The following is a 19,852-nucleotide window of genomic DNA, read 5'->3' on the forward strand; positions in this document are numbered from 1 at the left end:
GGAGTGTGTGTGTGTGTGTGTGTGTGTGTGTCCATCCAGTAAGTAGGTTTGCTTGCAAAGGAAGTCTAGCCTGCGTGTTCAAAGTTACACAAGCTCTAGGCACAAGTTACAGAATAAGAGCTAACAAACTACATTGAGGGTGTGGGACCTAATTAAGCCCAGTAGGTCTCTGAAAATTTGGCTGGTAAGGCCATTTGGGGCTAACTATGCCCACCTCATGTGACATCTGGCGCAGGGATCTGTTATCTCAGAATTAAAAACTAACATTGGGGATAAAAGATCTACAGTGGTACCTCGGGTTAAGAACTTAATTCGTTCTGGAGGTCCGTTCTTAACATGAAACTGTTCTTAACCTGAGGTACCACTTTAGCTAATGGGGCCTCTCACTGCCGCCACACCGCCGGAGCACAATTTCTGTTCTCATCCTGAAGCAAAGTTCTTAACCTGAGGTACTATTTCTGGGTTAGTGGAGTCTGTAACCTGAAGCATCTGTAGAAGCGTCTGTAACCTGAGGTACCACTGTATTCTCTCTGATCTTAGCTCTATGCACCAGAATGCTAAGATAGGAGATAAGCTTCTACAGCTGTCTTTTATCAAAGAAGAGAATGTGCAAGCACATACATAGTACTAAACTGCTTTCAGCTCTATGTATCTTTAAAGGGCAACCACCCTTACCTCATTATGGAGGAAGTGGGTTGGGAGATGGTTTCTCAGGCAACAGGGTACCACTGCACCCATAAGGTGCCATGCTAATGACCCCAGAGTTGGATTAGTACTCTTTTTAGTGCCTGTTATTTTCATTTGTTGATAATAACCCTGGGAAAGTTTTTGGACAAAAGACTTTGGAGATCCGCTGCCAGTCATTACAAAATGGGCCAATGATCACATGTATTGAAAGGCAGCGTCAGAATATTCAGTCTCCACATCCAGTGTAGGTGTTGCTTGTTAAATGTTCATGCTGCAAGAAGCCAAGAACATTATTTTGTATACTTGCTGCTGCAAAACCAGCAAGGTTACCCTTCTAAACTTTCTAGCAGAGGTTGCAAAGATACACCTTTTGTGAATCATGTGGCTTGCTTATACAGTACTGGCTCCAATATATTGCAAAATAAGCTCCTGTAAGAGTAAGTCAAAGCAGAGACTCCGTTTTTCTTCCCCCAAAGGGATACTGTTTACACACTTTGAAAACAAAACACAAATAATAGAGATGTTTTATGGGTCCTTGAACAAGGACAACACAGCATTTCCCCCCATTCCTCATGGTACACTCAGCCTTGCAAAACAACATCTAAGAGCAGATGCAAAGTGTGTTCTGTATCCCACTCTTCTCCCCAGCTAGAACATTAGCCTGTCACTGCCCGAAAATATTTTTCAATATTCTATACAGAACGTTCCTGCATGCAATTACTTTTAATGACAAACTGCGACAGTCCAGAGAAGTACTTTTGCTCTCCTACTTCCCCGAGAAACGAGATATTATGTTCAAGTTAGCATTTGTAAAGAAGATTTACCACCTGCCTTGCAGGCAGGAAAAAAAATGGGACTAGTAAAGGGGGGGCAGATAGCCACCTTTATAAAAATCTATTGTCTTAGTAGCATCGCCAACCTTGGGGGTGGGGGTGGGGGCTCCTGTGGACACATTTGCAAAATCAGAGAAACTGTCAGGAGCAACACACATAACCACACAACGAAGTGCATGCACATTCTTAGTATTAAAGAGCCAATCTGAACTGTCACATTATACTAAAACAATAGTTTGCTTCTTACTGAATATCCTCCCTTTCTATCCATCTGCATTTGGCACTGACATATGCAAACCTCCCCATTTAAAGTACTGTATCAATCCCTTTCAGACATAAGTACGGCAATGATGGGGCACGTCAAAGATGATAAAGGTAAGTGATTGGAACTGGCGTTTTGTCCTGGAAACATCTGCTATCACAAGTAGGATGTTTAGGAGGGAACAAAATGGTTGGAGAGAGCATTAACTTGCTTGTTCTTACATACAGCTATCAATTATGAGGCCTTTTCACAAGAGATACAAGGAGGAAAGGGGTTTTGTCCAGAACAGGGGCTTTGTTATTATTGTTGACATGGGATGGAAAAGTGGAAGAGTGCCAACTTTAAAAATCAGTTGCCCATTGTGGCCGGTTTTGAGTGCACATTTACATTTCAGTAATGAGAAATGCAACACAGTACACAGATCCAAGTGACACTTGTGAAAAACACCATGATTTGAAGCAGTGTACAACAACAGTTCAGCTGTAACATGACCCACACCCACAATTAGAAAATGTGAAAGCACCACACCCATGGCTGTTATGGTATCTGCCCTGTTCTTAAATCTTGGGATAATTATTCCTGTCTCTAAGTATTTCTCATCTACAAAATATAAGGCATCAACTAGATGCCTTTCCTGAGTCGTGCATTAGAACTCCTTGTCTATAGCCATTAGGGAAGGGCCATTGCTCAGCTGTAGAGCATCTTCTTCACATGCAGAGCAGCTGAGGTTCAATCCTTCCGCCTCTCCAGGTAGGGATGGGAGAATTTCCTGCCTGAAATGATGCAGAACAGCTGCCAGTCACGGCTGACAAGACTGGGCTTGATAGTCCAATGGTCTGATATAATATAAGGCAGCCTTCCTATGTTACTATGTACAAACTCTCAAGAAGTGCAGCAGGTTATCCCCATCATTCTACATTCTTTGCATATCCCCTTGTCCCAGGGTACTGTTTTTAACCGTGCTCCACAGCTGGTGAACTCTGGGGTTGTAATTTACACAAAATAGCGGGGGGGGGGGGGAGAGAGATTTCATAAACAGGAACCCTCTGCCCAATCTGCTATATAATCCTCAGAAGGCAGTGTTACATCTGCATCAGTTCTCTGTGCTCCTCTAAAATTCAGTGGGTCAACCTTATTTCTCTCTGAAGCACTGAAACGCATCACTGAAATTGGAGCACTACCAGCAGCCATATGGTTTATACCACAATCAGACATCTGAATAAGCAGTTTCACTTTACAGTGGCTTTGGGGGAAAGAACTCCAGTACTTTTTTAAAAAAAAAACACACCCCAAAACTCCCATGTCCTATATAAATTAACATGTTCTTAAACCAATTCACTTAAATATAACAAGACTGAGTTCAGATTCAGGGAAATAAAAACACCAAGGCTGTCTAAATAAAATACTGACATGCATTCCTAAAGCTCAATTAAGTGAAAGGCAACTTATCTACATGACTACTTATCCCTCAGATACAGCCAACTCAGTACGGTCAGGGTAAATAAGAGAGTAATTTAATGCATTTGAAACTGTGACAAAGACTGACATCTATATTCAGTCAGTGGCGGAGGAAGCGCTGCAGGCCCCGTGGTGAGTACCACCCGGCATTTTGTCACACACACCCCCAGTGGTGACACCCAGAGTGGCCCGCACCCACCACATACTCCTTCCTCCGCCCCTGTATTCAGATCTACCTTAAATTAGTAAGGTAAAGGTAAAGGACCATTAAGTCCAGTCAAAGGTGTCTATGGGGTGCGGTGCTCATCTTGCTTTCAGGCCGAGGGAGCCAGCGTTTGTTGACAGACAGCTTTCCAGGTCATGTGGCAAGCATGACTAAACTGCTTCTAGTGCACAGAACACCGTGACGAGTGCCAGAGTGCACGGAAAAGCTGTTTTCACCTCTGCTGCAGTGGTACCTATTTATCTACTTGCACTGGCATGCTTTTGAACTGCTAGGTTGGCAGAAGCTGGGACAGAGCAATGGGAGCTCACCCAGTCGTGGGGATTCAAACCGCCAACCTTCTGATCAACAAGCCCAAGAGACTCAGTGGTTTAGACCACAGCGCCACCCATTCCCTTCCCTTCTTTTACCTTTTAGTAAAGATGGAGAGAGGTCTGTCATTGGGGAATAAATGCTGCCGCCTGGCTTAAGCGTTGTGTGCTAGTCAAAACAAGGTTAAAAAAGGCAAGGATTCAAAGATATATTTTTTGCATGCAGCCAAGAGCATTACATCCAAATTCCACTTCAACAGTTCCTACTGAAGAGCCAATACGCTTTTTTAAACTGCATAACAGCTTGTCATTTCAGCAGTGGGAGCTGCTGAAGTGAAAACAGAAGTGAAGCTCAAGGCAATGCAAACTGTGTGCAAAATGCACACATAGGTTCTTCTGAAAACCAGCCAAGAAAATATTTCCTAAACACACAATGAATGGAATCCAAATATCCACTTTAGGCAAGCCCAAGGGTTTGGCACATGATATATTTTGCCTTTCAAACCCACATGCCATATGAAAAATGCTTTTGAAAAACTCTCCATCAACCTACCCAATTTAAAGAGTGGTTTGCCACTTGACAAAGGAGACTACAATATTCATTAGCCATTCCTTTATAAAAAGCCTAGGTGCTCAGGGAAAACTCCTGATGACATTCCAATACACAAGCTAATAGAATCCATAATTATAAATATTTGTGGAGTTTACTAGGACTCTACTGGTATTAATTTTGCATTGTGTAGTTTTTGAATTTGATGGCCCCAAGAGTGCATTTTTCCAAGTTGATTACAGGCTCTTTTACAAAGAGATACCAATCGAGGCCACTCAAACAAAAACAAAAACAAAAACAGAAGACCATAAAAGTTAGGAAAGATATTGAGCAGTACATAGTCTACATCAACTTGCAAGTCTGCTGAATCTACACAGAGGAAGAGGCCAATTTATTTTCCTTTTCCAAGATGCTTAGCCAAGAATGTGAAGAATTTAGAATGAACTGAACCAGCAAAATGTGTAGAGATGGTGTTATTAGACATTTATAGTTACTTTACAAATATGCTAGCAGCAGAAGGCAGGACCCTTCAACTTTCACAAACATATATGAGTACTTGGAGCCAAGAAACAGCATAAAACTGTGTGGCATATTTTAGAGGGCACACAAACACAAGCTTGTTCAAATGACAGACAAAATCTCTTTGACGCAAACAAGGAAATAATTTTCAATTGCACTCTCCCCTCAAAATGAAACTCTTGTCCATTAATTGAGGGAGGAGAAAGATGGGTGTAGGAAAGTTCTCTACATCATTACTGTAGTTATTACAAATAAATAATAAAGAACAAGAACATTCAAGAACATACCTCAGGTCACAAAAATCCCTTATAAGACACTTTCCCTCTTTAGAATAATACCGAAACGGCCAAGGAAAAGCAGCACGTTTTGAGAATTATGCAAAGCAGTGAAAACTAAGATAACTTTTGTAATCTGGCATGGTGAAAAAATAGGTTGCAAGCAGCAGCATAACAGAGGAGCAGACCTTCAATAAAGTCTTGAAGGGTGCCCCAATAAGCCTCTGCAAATATGTTAAAGTATTAACTAATTGTTTGCTTCCCACTGAAGCATCCCCATCCATTCACTTATTTCATATACAGTGGTACCTCGGGTTACATACGCTTCAGGTTACAGACTCGGCTAACCCAGAAATAGTACCTCGGGTTAAGAACTTTGTTTCAGGATGAGAACAGAAATCGTGCTCCAGCGGCGCAGCGGCAGCAGGAGGCCCCATTAGGTAAAGTGGTACTTCAAGTTAAGAACAGTTTCAGGTTAAGAACGGACCTCCAGAACGAATTAAGTACTTAACCCAAGGTACCACTGTAAAGCCTAACAAATATAGACCAAAGCGGTGAGCACAATGGCCATTTACATTTTTCCGCAAACTGGAAAGCTGGGGTGTGACAGGGAGAGGTGGGGCAGGAAGGTGATGAGGTTGGGATTGTGCGAGCACCCTAACAGAAACCACTCTGCCCTGTCTCTGCTTTGCTTCAGAAATTGGCAGCAATGCCACTGTCAGGAGAGCTATGACATGGTCTCGGTATGGCTGCTTCTCTGTCTACAAACCTGCAAGAGAGGGCCTTCTCGGTGGAGGCTCCCAAACTTTGGAACTAGAGAAATTAAACTGGCTTGCTTTCATGTTGTCCTGTTGGCAGGTGAAGACTTTCTTGTTCCAACTGGATTTTGGGAACTGACTGCTTTTAAGGAAAGGGCTAGGGCAGGCTTCCTCAACCTTGGCCCTTCAGATGTTTTGAGACTACAATTCCCATCATCCCTCACCACTGGTCCTGCTAGCTAGGGATCATGGGAGTTGTAGGCCAAAAACATCTGGAGGACCAAGGTTGAGGAAGCCTGGGCTAGTTCTACAATGTTTTTGATGTAATGATCTGCGTGTTTTAGTACACATAGATCATAATTCTATTAATGCTCATTTGTTTTTAATGATTGCTTCCCCTCACCTATGTTTTTAAGCTGTTTCTGTTTTAGCTGTAAGTTACCATGAGTCTCTGTTAGGGGGAAAAGGCAGGGTATAAGTAAATATAATAATCATGAAATTCACATTCAAGGGGAGGGGGGAATTTGCACAATTTTTCATAATTGGCTAATGTGTACTTTTTCTTCCCAATAGGAATGTGTCCCATCGCTCATTCATCAAGCATTCTTTGGTGAGGGCACAATCCAAACTCCTACTTGGGAGCAGTGGGGATCAAGCTCTTGAGCTACTTGTGCCAGCCAGGAAGGGGAGGGTGGGGCAGAAATTGCACTATTCTTTTTAAGTCCTAACTCCTTTCTGCTCTTTGCTTCACCTAACAGAAGTCACTGCAGGCAACAGAAAGGACCTTTTTCTTAAAGTGCAACATCCTTCATTCTATAGCCTGGGTATATTAAAACCAGTGGGAGTTATATCATAGGATTTATGTGAGATGTGAAGATCACTGATGGCTTACAACTAGCGATAGATGGGGGCAAACTGCGATCCAGTTCACATTTAAAGGCAAACCTTTAAAAATGTATTTGATTTAACAGTGATCTATCAGTAGGCTTCATGGCTCCCCACTGGTCTCTGAAGCTCACACAGTCAAGGCACTTAGACAGGTTTCCTTAATTACTTTTTCTAGGAATCGTTTCTTTCCCTCCAGAGAGTGAACGTGTGGCTCTAGTATGTTGGATTGTTGCGCAAGTATTGCAGCTATACTGCAGAACCTGAGATTTGCCCAGAGAAGCCAACTGGGTGCTGTAACAAGTTGAGAAGACTTCTGGGAGAAGCAGATATATTGTTGAAAGAAAGGGGGTTTTTTTACCTAAGAATATCTACCTGGTTTTCATAAGTACAATAAAACATTTTAAAAGAATATTCGGCTAAATGTTACTGGGGCATTGTGTTACTAGTATGCTGATGATGCTGTTGGTACCCAGCTCTATTTTGTAGTATCTGAATCAGGAGAGGCCATGCATGTCCTAAACTGGTGTCCAAATGCACTTATGAGCTTGATGACGGCTAGTAAACCATGGCTGAATCCTGACAAGATGGATGGGAATTGGGTGTGCCTGGGAATTAGATGTGTACCAGCTTTTGGATGGATATCCTATGAAACCACAAGTGAGTGGTCTGGAGGTGCTCCTAGATTAATCCCTGTTATTAGAGGCCCTATGTGGCCAGACAGCCCACTATGAATTTCACCAACTACAGCATGAAGCTACTAACATGAGTTTGACCAAACTGCGGGAGGCAGTGGAACACAAGAGTGCCTGGGGTACTCTGGTCCATGGGGTCACGAAGAGTCGGACACTAATAATAATAATAATAATTTATTATTTATACCCCACCCATCTGGCTGGGTTCCCCCAGCCACTCTGAGTGGCTTCCAACAAAATATTAAAATACAGTAGTCCATCAAAGATTAAAAGCTTCCCTAAACAGGGCTGCCTTCAAAAGTCTGGTAGATGTTATTCTCTTTGTTATCTGGTGGGAGGGCATTCCACAGGGTGGGCACCACTACCGAGAAGGCCCTCTGCCTGGTTCCCTGTAACTTGGCTTCTCGCAGTGAGAGAACTGCCAGAAGGCCCTCAGTGATGGACCTCAGTGTCCGGGAAGAATGATGGGGGTGGAGACGCTCCTTCAGGTATACTGGACCGAGGCCGTTTAGGGCTTTAAAGGTCAGCACCAACACTTTGAATTGTGCTTGGAAACGTACTGGGAGCCAATGTAGGTCTTTCAAAACCGGTGTTATGTGGTCTCGGCGGCCACTCCCAGTCACCAATCTAGCTGCTGCATTCTGGATTAGTTGTAGTTTCCAGGTCACCTTCAAAGGTAGCCCCACATAGAGCGCATTGCAGTAGTCCAAGCGAGAAATAACCAGAGCATGCACAACTCTGGTGAGACAGCCTGCAGGCAGATAGGGCCTCAGCCTGCGTGCCAGATGGAGCTGGTAAACAGCTGCCCTGAACACAGAATTGACCTGTGCCTCCATTCAGGACCAGGGAGTCCTCCACCCCCTTCAGGACCAGGGAGTCCTCCACACCTGCCCGCCTCCTGTCCCCCAAAAACATTACTTCTGTCTTGTCAGGATTCAACCTCAATCTGTTAGCCACCATCCATCCTCCAACCGCCTCCAGACACTCACACAGGACCTTCACTGCCTTCATTGGTTCTGATTTGAAAGAGAGCTGGAGCTGGGTATCATCTGCATATTGATGAACACCCAGCCCAAACCGCCTGATGATCCCTCCCAGAGGCTGCATGTAGATGTTGAAAAGCATGGGGGAGAGGACAGAACCCTGAGGCACCCCACAAGTGAGAGCCCAAGGGTCTGAACACTCATCCCCCACCACCACTTTCTGAACACGGCCCAGGAGGAAGGAGCGGAACCACTGTATAACAGTGCTCCCAGTTCCCAGCCCCTCTAGACAGTCCAGAAGGATGGTATGGTTGATGGTATCAAAAGCCGCTGAGAGATCCAGCAGAAGTAGGAAACAGCTCTCAGCTTTGTCCCTAGCTTGCCGGAGATCATCGACCAGTGCGAACAGTTTCAGTCCCGTGATGAGGCCTGAATCCCGACTGGAAGGGATCCAAATGACTAAACAACAACAACTACAACTACAACTACAGCATCTGAAGGGGCACAACGTTCCCATCCCTAGTCTAGATTTCGGCCAATGGTTTCATTCATATATATATATATATATATATATATATATATATATATATATACACACACACACACACACACACACACACACACAGAGTGAATCAAGTTCAAAGTTTCTTAGTTAAGTAAATTATTACAGTGGTACCTCGGAACTCAAAAGTAATCCATTCCGGAAGACCGTTCGACTTCCAAAATGTCCGAGTTCCGAGGCACGGCTTCTGATTGGCCGTCAGCTTGGTTTTTGCACAGTGGAAGCCGCATTAGACATTCGTGTTTCGAGGAACATTCAAAAACCGGAGAACTGACTTCCAGGTTTTTGACATTTCAGAATGGAGCTGTTTGAATTACGAGGTAACACTGTATAGAGAAACAAGACTACAATCATGCTGTTACATAAAATACTCATGGAAGTTTTGGTAGATAAGCCCTTTGCAGGCAGAGGGGTAAAATCCTGTTTTGTCTGTGAAGTTGTTCCTATTTTTAGCTATCTGAACACAGCCTTGCTCAGGGCGATTTCTATTTGCTTACGGTTCGTTTTCTATTCAGCCAACTTCTGTCAACTTCCAAAAGAATTACAAAGCATTTTCTGTACAGATAATATTTCCCAGGTTAACCTCAATTGCTATAAAACTTTGAGGTCCTTTTATCTTCCTTTTAAGATGTTAGAAGTTTCATTGAAAATACAGCTACAGTGTGCTGGCAAGAGTTCAATTGATAAAAACTCCTAATGGGAAGGGGCTATTTTAAAAATATAGTTATAAAGGTGAAAGTTAAAAGGTCCAAGCCTTTGTGATTTTTTTAAGAGCTAGCACACAAAAACAGAGAAAGTTCATAAGGAGAATAATTTAGACATCCTTTTTGAGGCTAAATGGAAAGAAAGTGGAGCTAAGAAAGATGCAGCCAACAGTATTTGTACCTTTTCAGACGATGCTCCTTTTTGCTCACTGGTTTTATTTAGTGAGCCAGATCACCCTATCTGCAAACTGATAGGATAAATTTAAAATGAACTTAAAAGCTTAGCCTTGCAAGGTGTTTTTGATTTTTTTAAAAGGTATGGGTTTAGTCAACCTTCATGGTGTAGAACTTGAACCCTCTTTATATATAGAAATACACACATGGAAAAGGCCTCAACATACAACACTGGCAAAACTCCACATGGCAATCCATTTTTGCAAGTCGCTGCCTGCTGATCCTTAGAGCAGGAGTTAGACCTCACTTTGACAGAACAGAATAAAGTTGAAGGCCATTGATGCTTCAAATCCAGACTGGGAAGCAGCAGATTGAGAAATCTAGATCAGCCTGAGTTCTCCCCCACTATTTTGGCATCACAGTGATACCTGCATCAGAAAAAGTTTTATTTGTTTCTATACCACCAAACATAAAAAAGTTAAAAAAAACCTCAATATGATCACCAACGTAAAATCACCAAGGAAAAGAACAGTATAACTTGCAATTCAAATTAATCATGAACTTAAGCAGACCACACCTCAGGGATAACTTGAGTGAACAAATGAGCATTAAGCAGGCTCTGAATCACCAGGACTATAGATATTTGAGAGTGCATTCCAAGGGCAGGTCTTGTTACACTAAAGGTGCTGTTTTGAGCAAACGTAAGATGAACCTTATGAGAATGCAGCAGTACTGAAATTGTCTCTCCCAACTGCAACTCCCATCATCCCCAATGGTCAGTGGTGGCCAGTGGACAGGGATGATAGGAGTTGCAGTGAAGCAGCATCTGGAGGGCACAACATTGGCCATCCCTGATTTAATGTATGAAGCACCAGCTGTAAGTGTAACACTGTACAAACACAGGTGCAATCCTGTCCAAGAGGAGGGTCACAGCCCATCTATCTTCAACTGTACTCCAGAGCTATAAATCTTTGCTCCTGCCTAGTGAAAGGGAAAGCTGCTTCTATAACACAAAGTGTTTTTACAGAGATCTCAAAAAGTGGACAGATCAGAACCCAGTTTTCAAGCCTGACTTTGAAGAATATAGTTTTGCAAGGCATTCCATCATCAATTCAACAAGAACCCAGTCTGCAAACATTAAAAAACCTGATACTCTATAATTAAAACTTCCACTGCTAATCTACATTTTTGCATACTTCTAAAAAAGAAGCTTAAAACCACAAAAGCATAAAATAATACTCACACATTAATTCCACAGAGTTTTTAGCCTGAAAAAAATTGTTGGGGAAGGAGGACAGAACTGCGGCAACATGATGTAGGCGCTACAGTCATTTTAGATATTTGTCAGCCCAGCACACTCATCTTACTACAGCTGCAAACTACAGATTATCAGCAGCACCATCACCCAGATGACATTATTTCACCAGAAGGTTACAGGACAGGAAGATGCAACTTTTCCCCGACTGCACATTCAGTATGGAAGAAAACTGTTAAGCTGGCAAAGCTAGAAACATGTTTAGGTGTTTGGGAAAAAGAAATCAGAAGTGTGGTGGAACACTTACGATCAAGTCCGTTGATGTATCTCATTGTGATTTCACAGTGCCCCCATACCGCACTGACTATAGGATAGAGTTTTTTCCCTTTTAGTCCCCTGAAGGCCACTCCGAGGTACTGTCCATCCACAATGAAGCTAAGCGTCCCTTCATCCATATCCAAAACCACCAGTAAGGAGTCTGGGAGTACAAAAGACTCGTCCGGTTCCAAAAATACGGGATATGTCACCCCAGGCTGATTTTTGCAGTTGTGATAAAGTTTGTTGCGCCCAAGGTCCCAGCCCCATGACTCATTATTGCTACCAACCAACGACGTATATCCTACAGAATGCAAAGGCGCTTCTGCCGTTGACACTCCAACCACAGCGTGTGTTCCTCGCTGCCTGGCGGGCCAGTGGATCTGCCAAACATGTAGGCCCCTTGTATACCCAACTTTGCCTCGGATGCAGTCTGTGCTTTGGGCTACTGGATGTCTGTGAAATGTCAGTTTGTCATCTTCCTTCACAAATATATTTAAGGATCGGTCTTCATTGTTCCAAGCGTGCTTGTACTGGACCTCCAAATGGGCCGGGGGCATATCCAGCAACATATCCAATCTCGCAGGCTTGCAGAAATCTGGACCCCTCAGTTCTCTTTTAACAGGTCTGTAAGGGGGTTCCCGAACATCGACAGACTTTATGCTCCCTGAGATTTTTTGGCCCATTGCTTGGCTGCAGATTGCTTGGCTGCAGGGAACGAAGGGTGGATCTGGTCCCAGTGTTAACTCATGAAAACACTTTCAAGCTGAGCCAGTGGACTCTGTGCATGTAGACTGGATTTACTCTTGCCTTCTGGACCCGTCTAGAGCCAATGTTTTCTGAGAATACACTCCTAGGGGGGAGAAAAAGTAGAGAGAGTCTCCAGTTAAAAAGCAGTCAACTTATAACCCACATATGTATTCCTAAAAATTTCTATGATTGGTGCCAAGTTATTTTAAAATGAAGAACTGACAATTCTCGGCTTCATGGGCTTTGTACAACAGCGGCCACTAGCCAGACTGTCAGCAGGATATATTGAGCCTGCAGTGTTCCAAATACAGACAGCAATTTCCGTCTTTTCATAATAGACACAGACATTCCACACCTTTTGCCCTTCCACCCATATAGTCTAGTCAGCGCTGTCACGTTGTACAAGAGCTTTTCTCTTCATTATCAGGTATGCATGAGACCATCCATTTTCACTTGTGCTTCTTTATAGTGCTTCAAAAAGAAATTCTTTCGGCAAGCTTTTTACCTCTAGCATTTCTCTTTTCTAAATCTGCCTTTCTAATCCGAATACCTTGTAAAGGAACCCAGACTAGCATAGCTGGAAGGTATCCCTGGATGATAGCAAACAGCTGTGAAACTTGATACTTCACCTTTTTAAAAAAAGTCATGCCCCTTAAATAAATATATACGGCAAAACTTGTTTTACGATTTGTGATGGGCTTCTGAAAAGGAAGCTGGAGAGATTTAACAAATGTTTATGGTTCTGAAACGTCTTTTGACCAGCCCATCCTGTGGATTGTTTGGTTTGAAAATACAAATGGAGGTGTTAAGTGGTGCTGCTACTATGTTGAAAAGCCTGAGCAGGATACTGCCTGCATATGTATTTATTTAGGCTACATACCATGCTAAAAATCCATGGGTCTTTGACATGAGGTATTTCCCATCTGACATGCTTTTTGATGGTGCATTACATTAACCATCTTGTTGAAAAAGACACACTGAATATTCACTTGTATTTGTGCTAGGGAGCAACAATGAGCCACAAGTTGTGTGCTAAGACAGCTCTGCGTGTGTGTTTAAGGACACCCTCTCAAAAGGTTGCAATGTCCACACAGCTCAAAAGAAAGCTACATGTCTTAAGTTTCCAGACTTCAAGTGATGTATATTCACACAACAGCAATTCTGAATGCCCAACAGTAAAGCACCAGAAGTAAGTTTCACCAAGGCTGCACATAAACAATGCCAAAATCTCATCTAGACAGGAAAGAATACTCCCAACACAGAAGGCTGGTTTACTAACTGTATAATGTCATGTGTTAAAAGACTGTGTACTTAATTGAAGCTAGGCAAATTCTTGGCTAGGTTATTAGAAGGCTGCTGAATAATAATATGCAAGCATGCAAAGTCCCCATGCATGAAGTCTTCATAGCAACTTAAACAGAGCATTTTTATTAAAGCAAGCAGTAAAGTCATTAAATGTACAGTCATACCTCGGGTTACAGCCGCTTCAGATTGTGTTTTTTCAGGTTGCGGACCACCAAAACCCGGAAGTACCAGAACGGGTTACTTCCGGGTTTTGGTGGTCGCACATGCACAGAAGCGCTAAATTGAAACTTTGAGCATGCACAGAAGCGCCAAATCACAACCTGCGCATATGCAGAGGTGGGTTGTGAACGCTGCGGGTTGCGAATGTGCATTCCACACAGATTACGTTCGCAACCCGAGTGTCCACTGTATTTAAGTGTTCACACACACACATACATTACATTCAGTATCATCACAATTTGATGTTGTATCTTGTTCAAGAAACCAATAGCTGGTGAGTTAAGGGAGATGGCCATCTAATATTGAAAAAATCATTATCTTTGGTGACCTTGAATGGACTGAGTTGAATGCCTTCAATAACTACTTCTAAATATGATTTCAGAGCATCTCAAAGTATATTGAAAAGTACTATGGCAGTCTTTCAGGAATCCAAGAAATTTTCAACCTGCATCTGAGGCAAAAGAGGGCTGAGCATCACCTGACAGAAGGCCCCCATAAGCATCTTCGAAAAGGCAACATCCTTCAGAGTATAATTCCATAAAATGTATGGAGCTGCTGCAAGAAGTGAAAACATTTCCCTAGTGCACATACAGAACCACTTCATTGGCTTTGAACCAGGTAGCAAGCATCATTAGATATTGATGGTAAAGGTAAAGGTACCCCTGACCATTAGGTCCAGTCGCAGACGACTCTGGGGTTGCGTGCTCATCTCGCTCTATAGGCCGAGGGAGCCAGCATTTGTCGGCAGCCAGCTTCCAGGTCATGTGGCCAGCATAACTAAGCCGCTTCTGGCAAAACCAGAGCAGCACACGGAAACGCCGTTTACCTTCCTGCCAAAGCAGTACCTATTTATCTACTTGCACTTGACATGCTTTCAAACTGCTAGGTAGGCCAGAGCTGGGACCGAACAACAGGAGCTCACCCCATCGAGGGGATTTGAACCGCTGACCTTCTGATCGGCAAGCCCTAGGCTCTGTGGTTTAGACCACAGCACCACCTGCATTCCCTGATATTGATGGTACACACCTCTAAAGTTAGAGAACTCTCAACTGCTCTTGTGTCTCTTCTTTCTCTTATAAGCCACTATGTGTCTAAGAGTGACTTAGCAGTTATTTTTCTTTAAAGCAGTTATTTTTTGCAAAGCTTTTCATGGTGGAGAAATCCTTGGGGCACAGAAAGTGGCAGCGATCTCAGCACATTTCCTAACCCGTTCTCTAGTGCTCACACTGCAAAAACAATCTGCTCCAGGACTCTAGACAATGAAAGTGAAGGTAAGGCTAGAAAATGCTCACAACTAGAAATGCCTTCACACATGAACACACAAAGAGGTTAGTAGATATAGAATTCCTTGCAAACCTTCATGCCGCCTATAGTCTCTGGAGGAGAACAACTGGCATAGCAGTTTATAGTTTCTTAACAAGATTGCCAATATGCGATGCTGATGGAAGGATACAAGCGGCTAACTCTGCCACACACACAAAGCCTTGCACATTTATAATTCTCCTTCTATTATGGGAGCGAGGGAAAGAGGCTATGTGATTCCTCCAAGTTCGTTTCAATGGCATGAGCTCAAACAAATACAAATTCTTCCCAATAAACTGAAGCGGGAATGGAAGAGAGTATGCCCAGAAATCAATATTCAGTTTTCCTCCGTTGTGGGATGCAATAAATAGTACCAAAGGTAAGCCAAAGGGCAAGCCTGCCTAACTAACAGCATTGTGATCAGCTCCCTTCCTGACCTTTTGCAATACAGAATGCAAAAAAAAAATTCAATGTGCACAATAAGGAATATTTACACATGGTGCATGTTAAACAATCTCCTCCTGATTCACTTGCAAATTGCAAAAGCATACTTTAAAAGTTATCCTATATTACATGCCAAGTTCATGCCTTTACTGGTTGTTGTTTTTAAGCCATGGTAATTTGCTCAAGACACATCCAAATTCCCATTTCTCTGCCAAAACATTTTATGTTTCTGGTTAACTTTTGGCATTTACAGAAGCCGTGTACTACTGGCCACCTCACATAAACTGAACACAGTGGCAAATGAACAGAGGGCACTAACACTCTGGTTAGCTCTGCTGAAAGAAACTGATTCATTGCAGAAGCCTGTGCATGTTTACTCAGAAGTCAGCCTCTCTGTGATCAACAAGATGAACTGCTGGGTAATCACGTATAGGACTGCAGCCTTACTTTTTTGAGGAAAAAACCCATTAACTCCTGTAGGAGGCAGAAATATTTCTGTAATGGTTTCACAAGCATCCCCCACATAGCTGGGAAATGGTCAGATTAAAAGCACGGCATGCACCCAGCAGTGAGCAAGCCAAAGCCAAGCCGGAAAAAGAGTGTCAGTTTCACTTTCCAGCACTCTCAGTGGAGCTGCCAAGACATTAAAGAATGTTATTCTCAGCACTAACAGTTAAATTGAAATCTTACCCGAAAAATTAAGTTGGGGAGATTCTATTTCACCGTTAAAAAAAATGCAGCCTGATACTGGGACAAGATAAGCATGTCAGACTTCTTGCAACACACAACGCTACTGAAAACATCCGGAAAACATTTGCAGATCTAGTTATGATCATTTCTAAACATCGAATTAGATACACTCTTTGATATGCAGCAAATAAAACCATACAGAGATCTTGAATGGATAGCAGAATGATTCCATATAGAGATACCAGGGGTTTGGACGTGTTATGTTTTTCTTACTATTTTTACTTGCCCAGGCACCTGGTTTTCCTTTTTCAATGAAACAAACAACACCCTCCCTGTTTACACACACAAATCCCTCACTACTACAGTATTGTAAATGACTGTTTTAGAGAAGAGCTGATGTTTCCACCCACTCGCCCGATATGCCCACAACGCTTACCCAGCCTGGTCCCACTAGTGCTCTCCAGATGTTTTGGAGTATAATCCTACCAGCCACAACCAGAGCACCTAATGGCCACAAATGATGGGAGCTGCAGTCTAAAACTTCTGGAGGACTCCTTGCATAAAAGCCTCCCTATGAAAAGAGAACCTCACAGTGGAATCTCTTGCTCAGGGTGGACCTAAGCATACACAGAATCACAGAACTGTAGGAGTTGGAAGGGACCATGAGGGGCATCAAGTTCAGCCCCCTGCAATGCAGGAAACTTTTGCCCAATGGGGCAGGTAAAGGACCCGTGGACAGTTAAGTTCTGTCAAAGGCGACTATGGCGTTGCAATGCTCAGCTCGCTTTCAGGCCAAGGGAGCTGGCATTTGTCTACAGACAGCTTTCTGGGTCATGTGGCCAGCAGGACTAAACCACTTCTGGCACAACGGGACACCGTGACAGAAACCAGAGCGCATGGAAACGCTGTTTACCTTCCCACCACAGCAGTACCTATTTATCTACTTGCACTGGCGTGCTTTTGAACTGCTTTGTTGGCAGGAGCTAGGACAGAGCAACAGGAGCTCACCCTGTCGTGGGGATTTGAACTGCCAACCTTCTGATTGGCAAGCCCAAGAGGCTCAGTGGTTTAGACCACAGCGCCACCCATGTCCCAACGGGGCACTCAGAGCCATGACCCTGAGATTAAAGAGTCTTATGCTCTACTAACTGAGCTATCCCAGCTATCTAACATGGCAAAGGGAAACTCTTCCTTGACCCAAGAAGGACCCCTTTTATCATTCCTTACTCAACCCTGCATCCTCTGACCACCACCCCTCCCAAAGCCTATCAACTTGATACTTCTGTAGAAAAGTCCCCCCCCCCTTCTGTAGGTGACATACATATGCCAGTTCAGGGGCAGCTCTCATTGTTCACACGAGTGACATTATTTGTGCAAACCAATTTGCACACCATTTCTATCTTTCAGGTCTTCTTAAAGGCAGTAGCGGGCATGGTATCCTTCCCATTCTACACATTCAGATAGAGAAGAAGAGAGGCGATGAATTAAAGGCAGTCAAAAGGGTGGGAAGCGGGGAAGAGTTCAAACAAGAACGGATGTGCCATGCAGAGAATTCAGCAGGGCGGTACTACCGAAGCCACCAGAGCACAATTCATTTCTGCCAACACACTTTATTCCTCTCCGACACAGAACTGTCACGTTGCAGGACTGTGGTTGCTTTTAGAAGCAATGGCTTTTAGTCTGGAATGAGTCACTTCTGAATGTTAAGAGTGAAAATGCAAGGGGCCCTTCTCTTTAAAAGAACCTTCGGTCTGGTCAAACTGCACCGTCGACAGCCTCTGATTATGACTTTGAAGCAGCAACAGGCTGGTATGAGGGAGGAATTTCTTCAGGTAAGCTTCTGGGAAGGCATGCCTCTTTCAAACGCCTTTGGGAAGTCACAAGGAGAACATGAGGACCACAGTTCTCTCTTGTTGTTGCTTCCCCAATGACTGACATTCAAAGGCAACTAGTAGCCACTAATAGCTTTACCTTCCAAATTTGTCTAAAGCTCTCTTTCAAGGCATCCAAGATGATGATCATTCGCTGGTGCCAGCAAATTCCATAAGTTAACTATGTGCTGTATGAATAACTGCTTCCTTTTGTTTGTCCTGAATCGCTGCCAGTCAGCTTCATGTGGATGACCTTGAGTCCAAGTGTTATAAGGGTGTGTGTGTGAAACCTTTCTCTTCACTCTCTCCTCATAAGCAGATACCCCCACCAACCCACAAAACAGAACTAATACTATTGCCCCTCGCACCATTTCGAAATTATGTGCAATGCTAAAGCGAAACCAAAAATCTGTACAACTCAAAATAGTGGGGAAAGGAACCACAAAGGGCTGGGGGATACACAAGACACAGCACACCAGTAATATAAACTACCAGAAATATTTCAGGAACTGACATTATTACTGAGACATCTGGAATGTTAATTTAAGTCAGGTGTAACTAATCTGCTCCGAGAACAGGCCCAGAAAAAAGGTCACAACCTTGCCTTGTAAAGACAAATAATTTTTTCTTAGAAAGCAAATGCTGTAGCATCCAAACACTCGATTGAACCGTCAGACATATGGAGATGGCCTGAAGGAATCGTATGTATAAAAATGGAATAATGATACATGAAAAGTATAATTATGAGCATTGTAAAATTATCACCTCAACCATATGACCTCTCAACAAACTAATGATTCCTTTGTGATTTCATAAATTAAGCCTCAATGCTCCATATCCAAATTTGGCAGCAGACTAGGGACCCGTTTGGCAACAGGTTAGGATGCAGAAGAAGCCCGTTTAATTGTATTGTCATGGTTTGACTACAGCTGGGTTAAAACTCTTGTTGCCACAGGCTACCTTTTCCTAAATTCCTGTTGCCCAACAATATACTAGCATTATCGTGTTTTTCTACACAAATGGAAGCTCCCAGATCCCTGTCACAATGACCTTTAAATCTGTTCATCTTATTGTAAAAGTTTTATATTAAAGCAAAAAACTTAACTAACAGCCCTTTAGTTTCCCCATTTGTTAGTACCTTTTCCAGTTTTGTTTTCTCCAGTTGTAAGTTTCCCAACCATGTATGTTGGACCGAGTGCTTTTGGTAAAATACTCTTCAAGTATTGTATTGGCAGATATTGAAAACATTGAGGTCTCTCCTCCAATTATTAACTTTATTCTGTGTCTAGACAATGCTTGCTCATTTATAATAAAGGGGTTGAATCTGTCCACTTTATTTTTTTCTCAGTTTTGAAAAATATGAGTATACCCTTCTATACTGTCTTGTTATGGTATGATATTAAAAATGGAAGTTTGTGTACTTGCAAGGTCTAGAATCATAGTTCTGTTTTCCTATAATGCTACCTACGTATTTTGGAGAGCAACTAGCTCCTATCTCCTGAAAATGAAAGCTAAAAGTCTGACTCAGTTATCCTCAATAATATTTTGCCATGTACAGTGGCAGAGGATACAGTTATGGGTTTGTTGTTGCTTTTTAATTACTATTATGTCTTTGGCTTTTTAAAACACTTTTGCACCTCAACTTCCAAGTCTCTCACACAGGGGCATGCAGATTATGGTAGATTTTACCCTTTAGTAAAGGCAATACCCTCAGCAAAAATGGAAAGCAGAAACTGGTGAATAATATGCTTTCATTAAAGAGTGATACTCTTAACATTGAAGAGAGCTGCCAATTGTATGAGAGAGATTAAGGGATTGCACA

At 42.8% G+C, this 19,852-nt stretch overlaps 1 protein-coding gene across 3 annotated transcripts in view; it reads right to left on the bottom strand.

Moving 5' to 3' along the window:
• Positions 1-19,852, bottom strand: part of SPSB4 (splA/ryanodine receptor domain and SOCS box containing 4) — a 174,078-nt gene that overhangs the window by 32,963 nt on the left and 121,263 nt on the right. For 2 of the 3 annotated variants that reach the window (XM_081861652.1, XM_081861651.1), the window contains exon 2: positions 11,442-12,302. In XM_081861652.1, the coding sequence (XP_081717778.1) occupies positions 11,442-12,135 (694 nt within the window). In that variant the 5' untranslated portion in view covers positions 12,136-12,302. Of the gene's footprint in view, positions 1-11,441; positions 12,303-17,903; positions 17,962-19,852 lie in introns of those variants that run through there. The other variant, XM_081861653.1, reaches the window with a different exon arrangement.

This window comes from Podarcis erhardii, assembly GCF_964252035.2.
Source record: "Podarcis erhardii genome assembly, chromosome: 5".
NCBI lineage: Eukaryota > Metazoa > Chordata > Lepidosauria > Squamata > Lacertidae > Podarcis > Podarcis erhardii.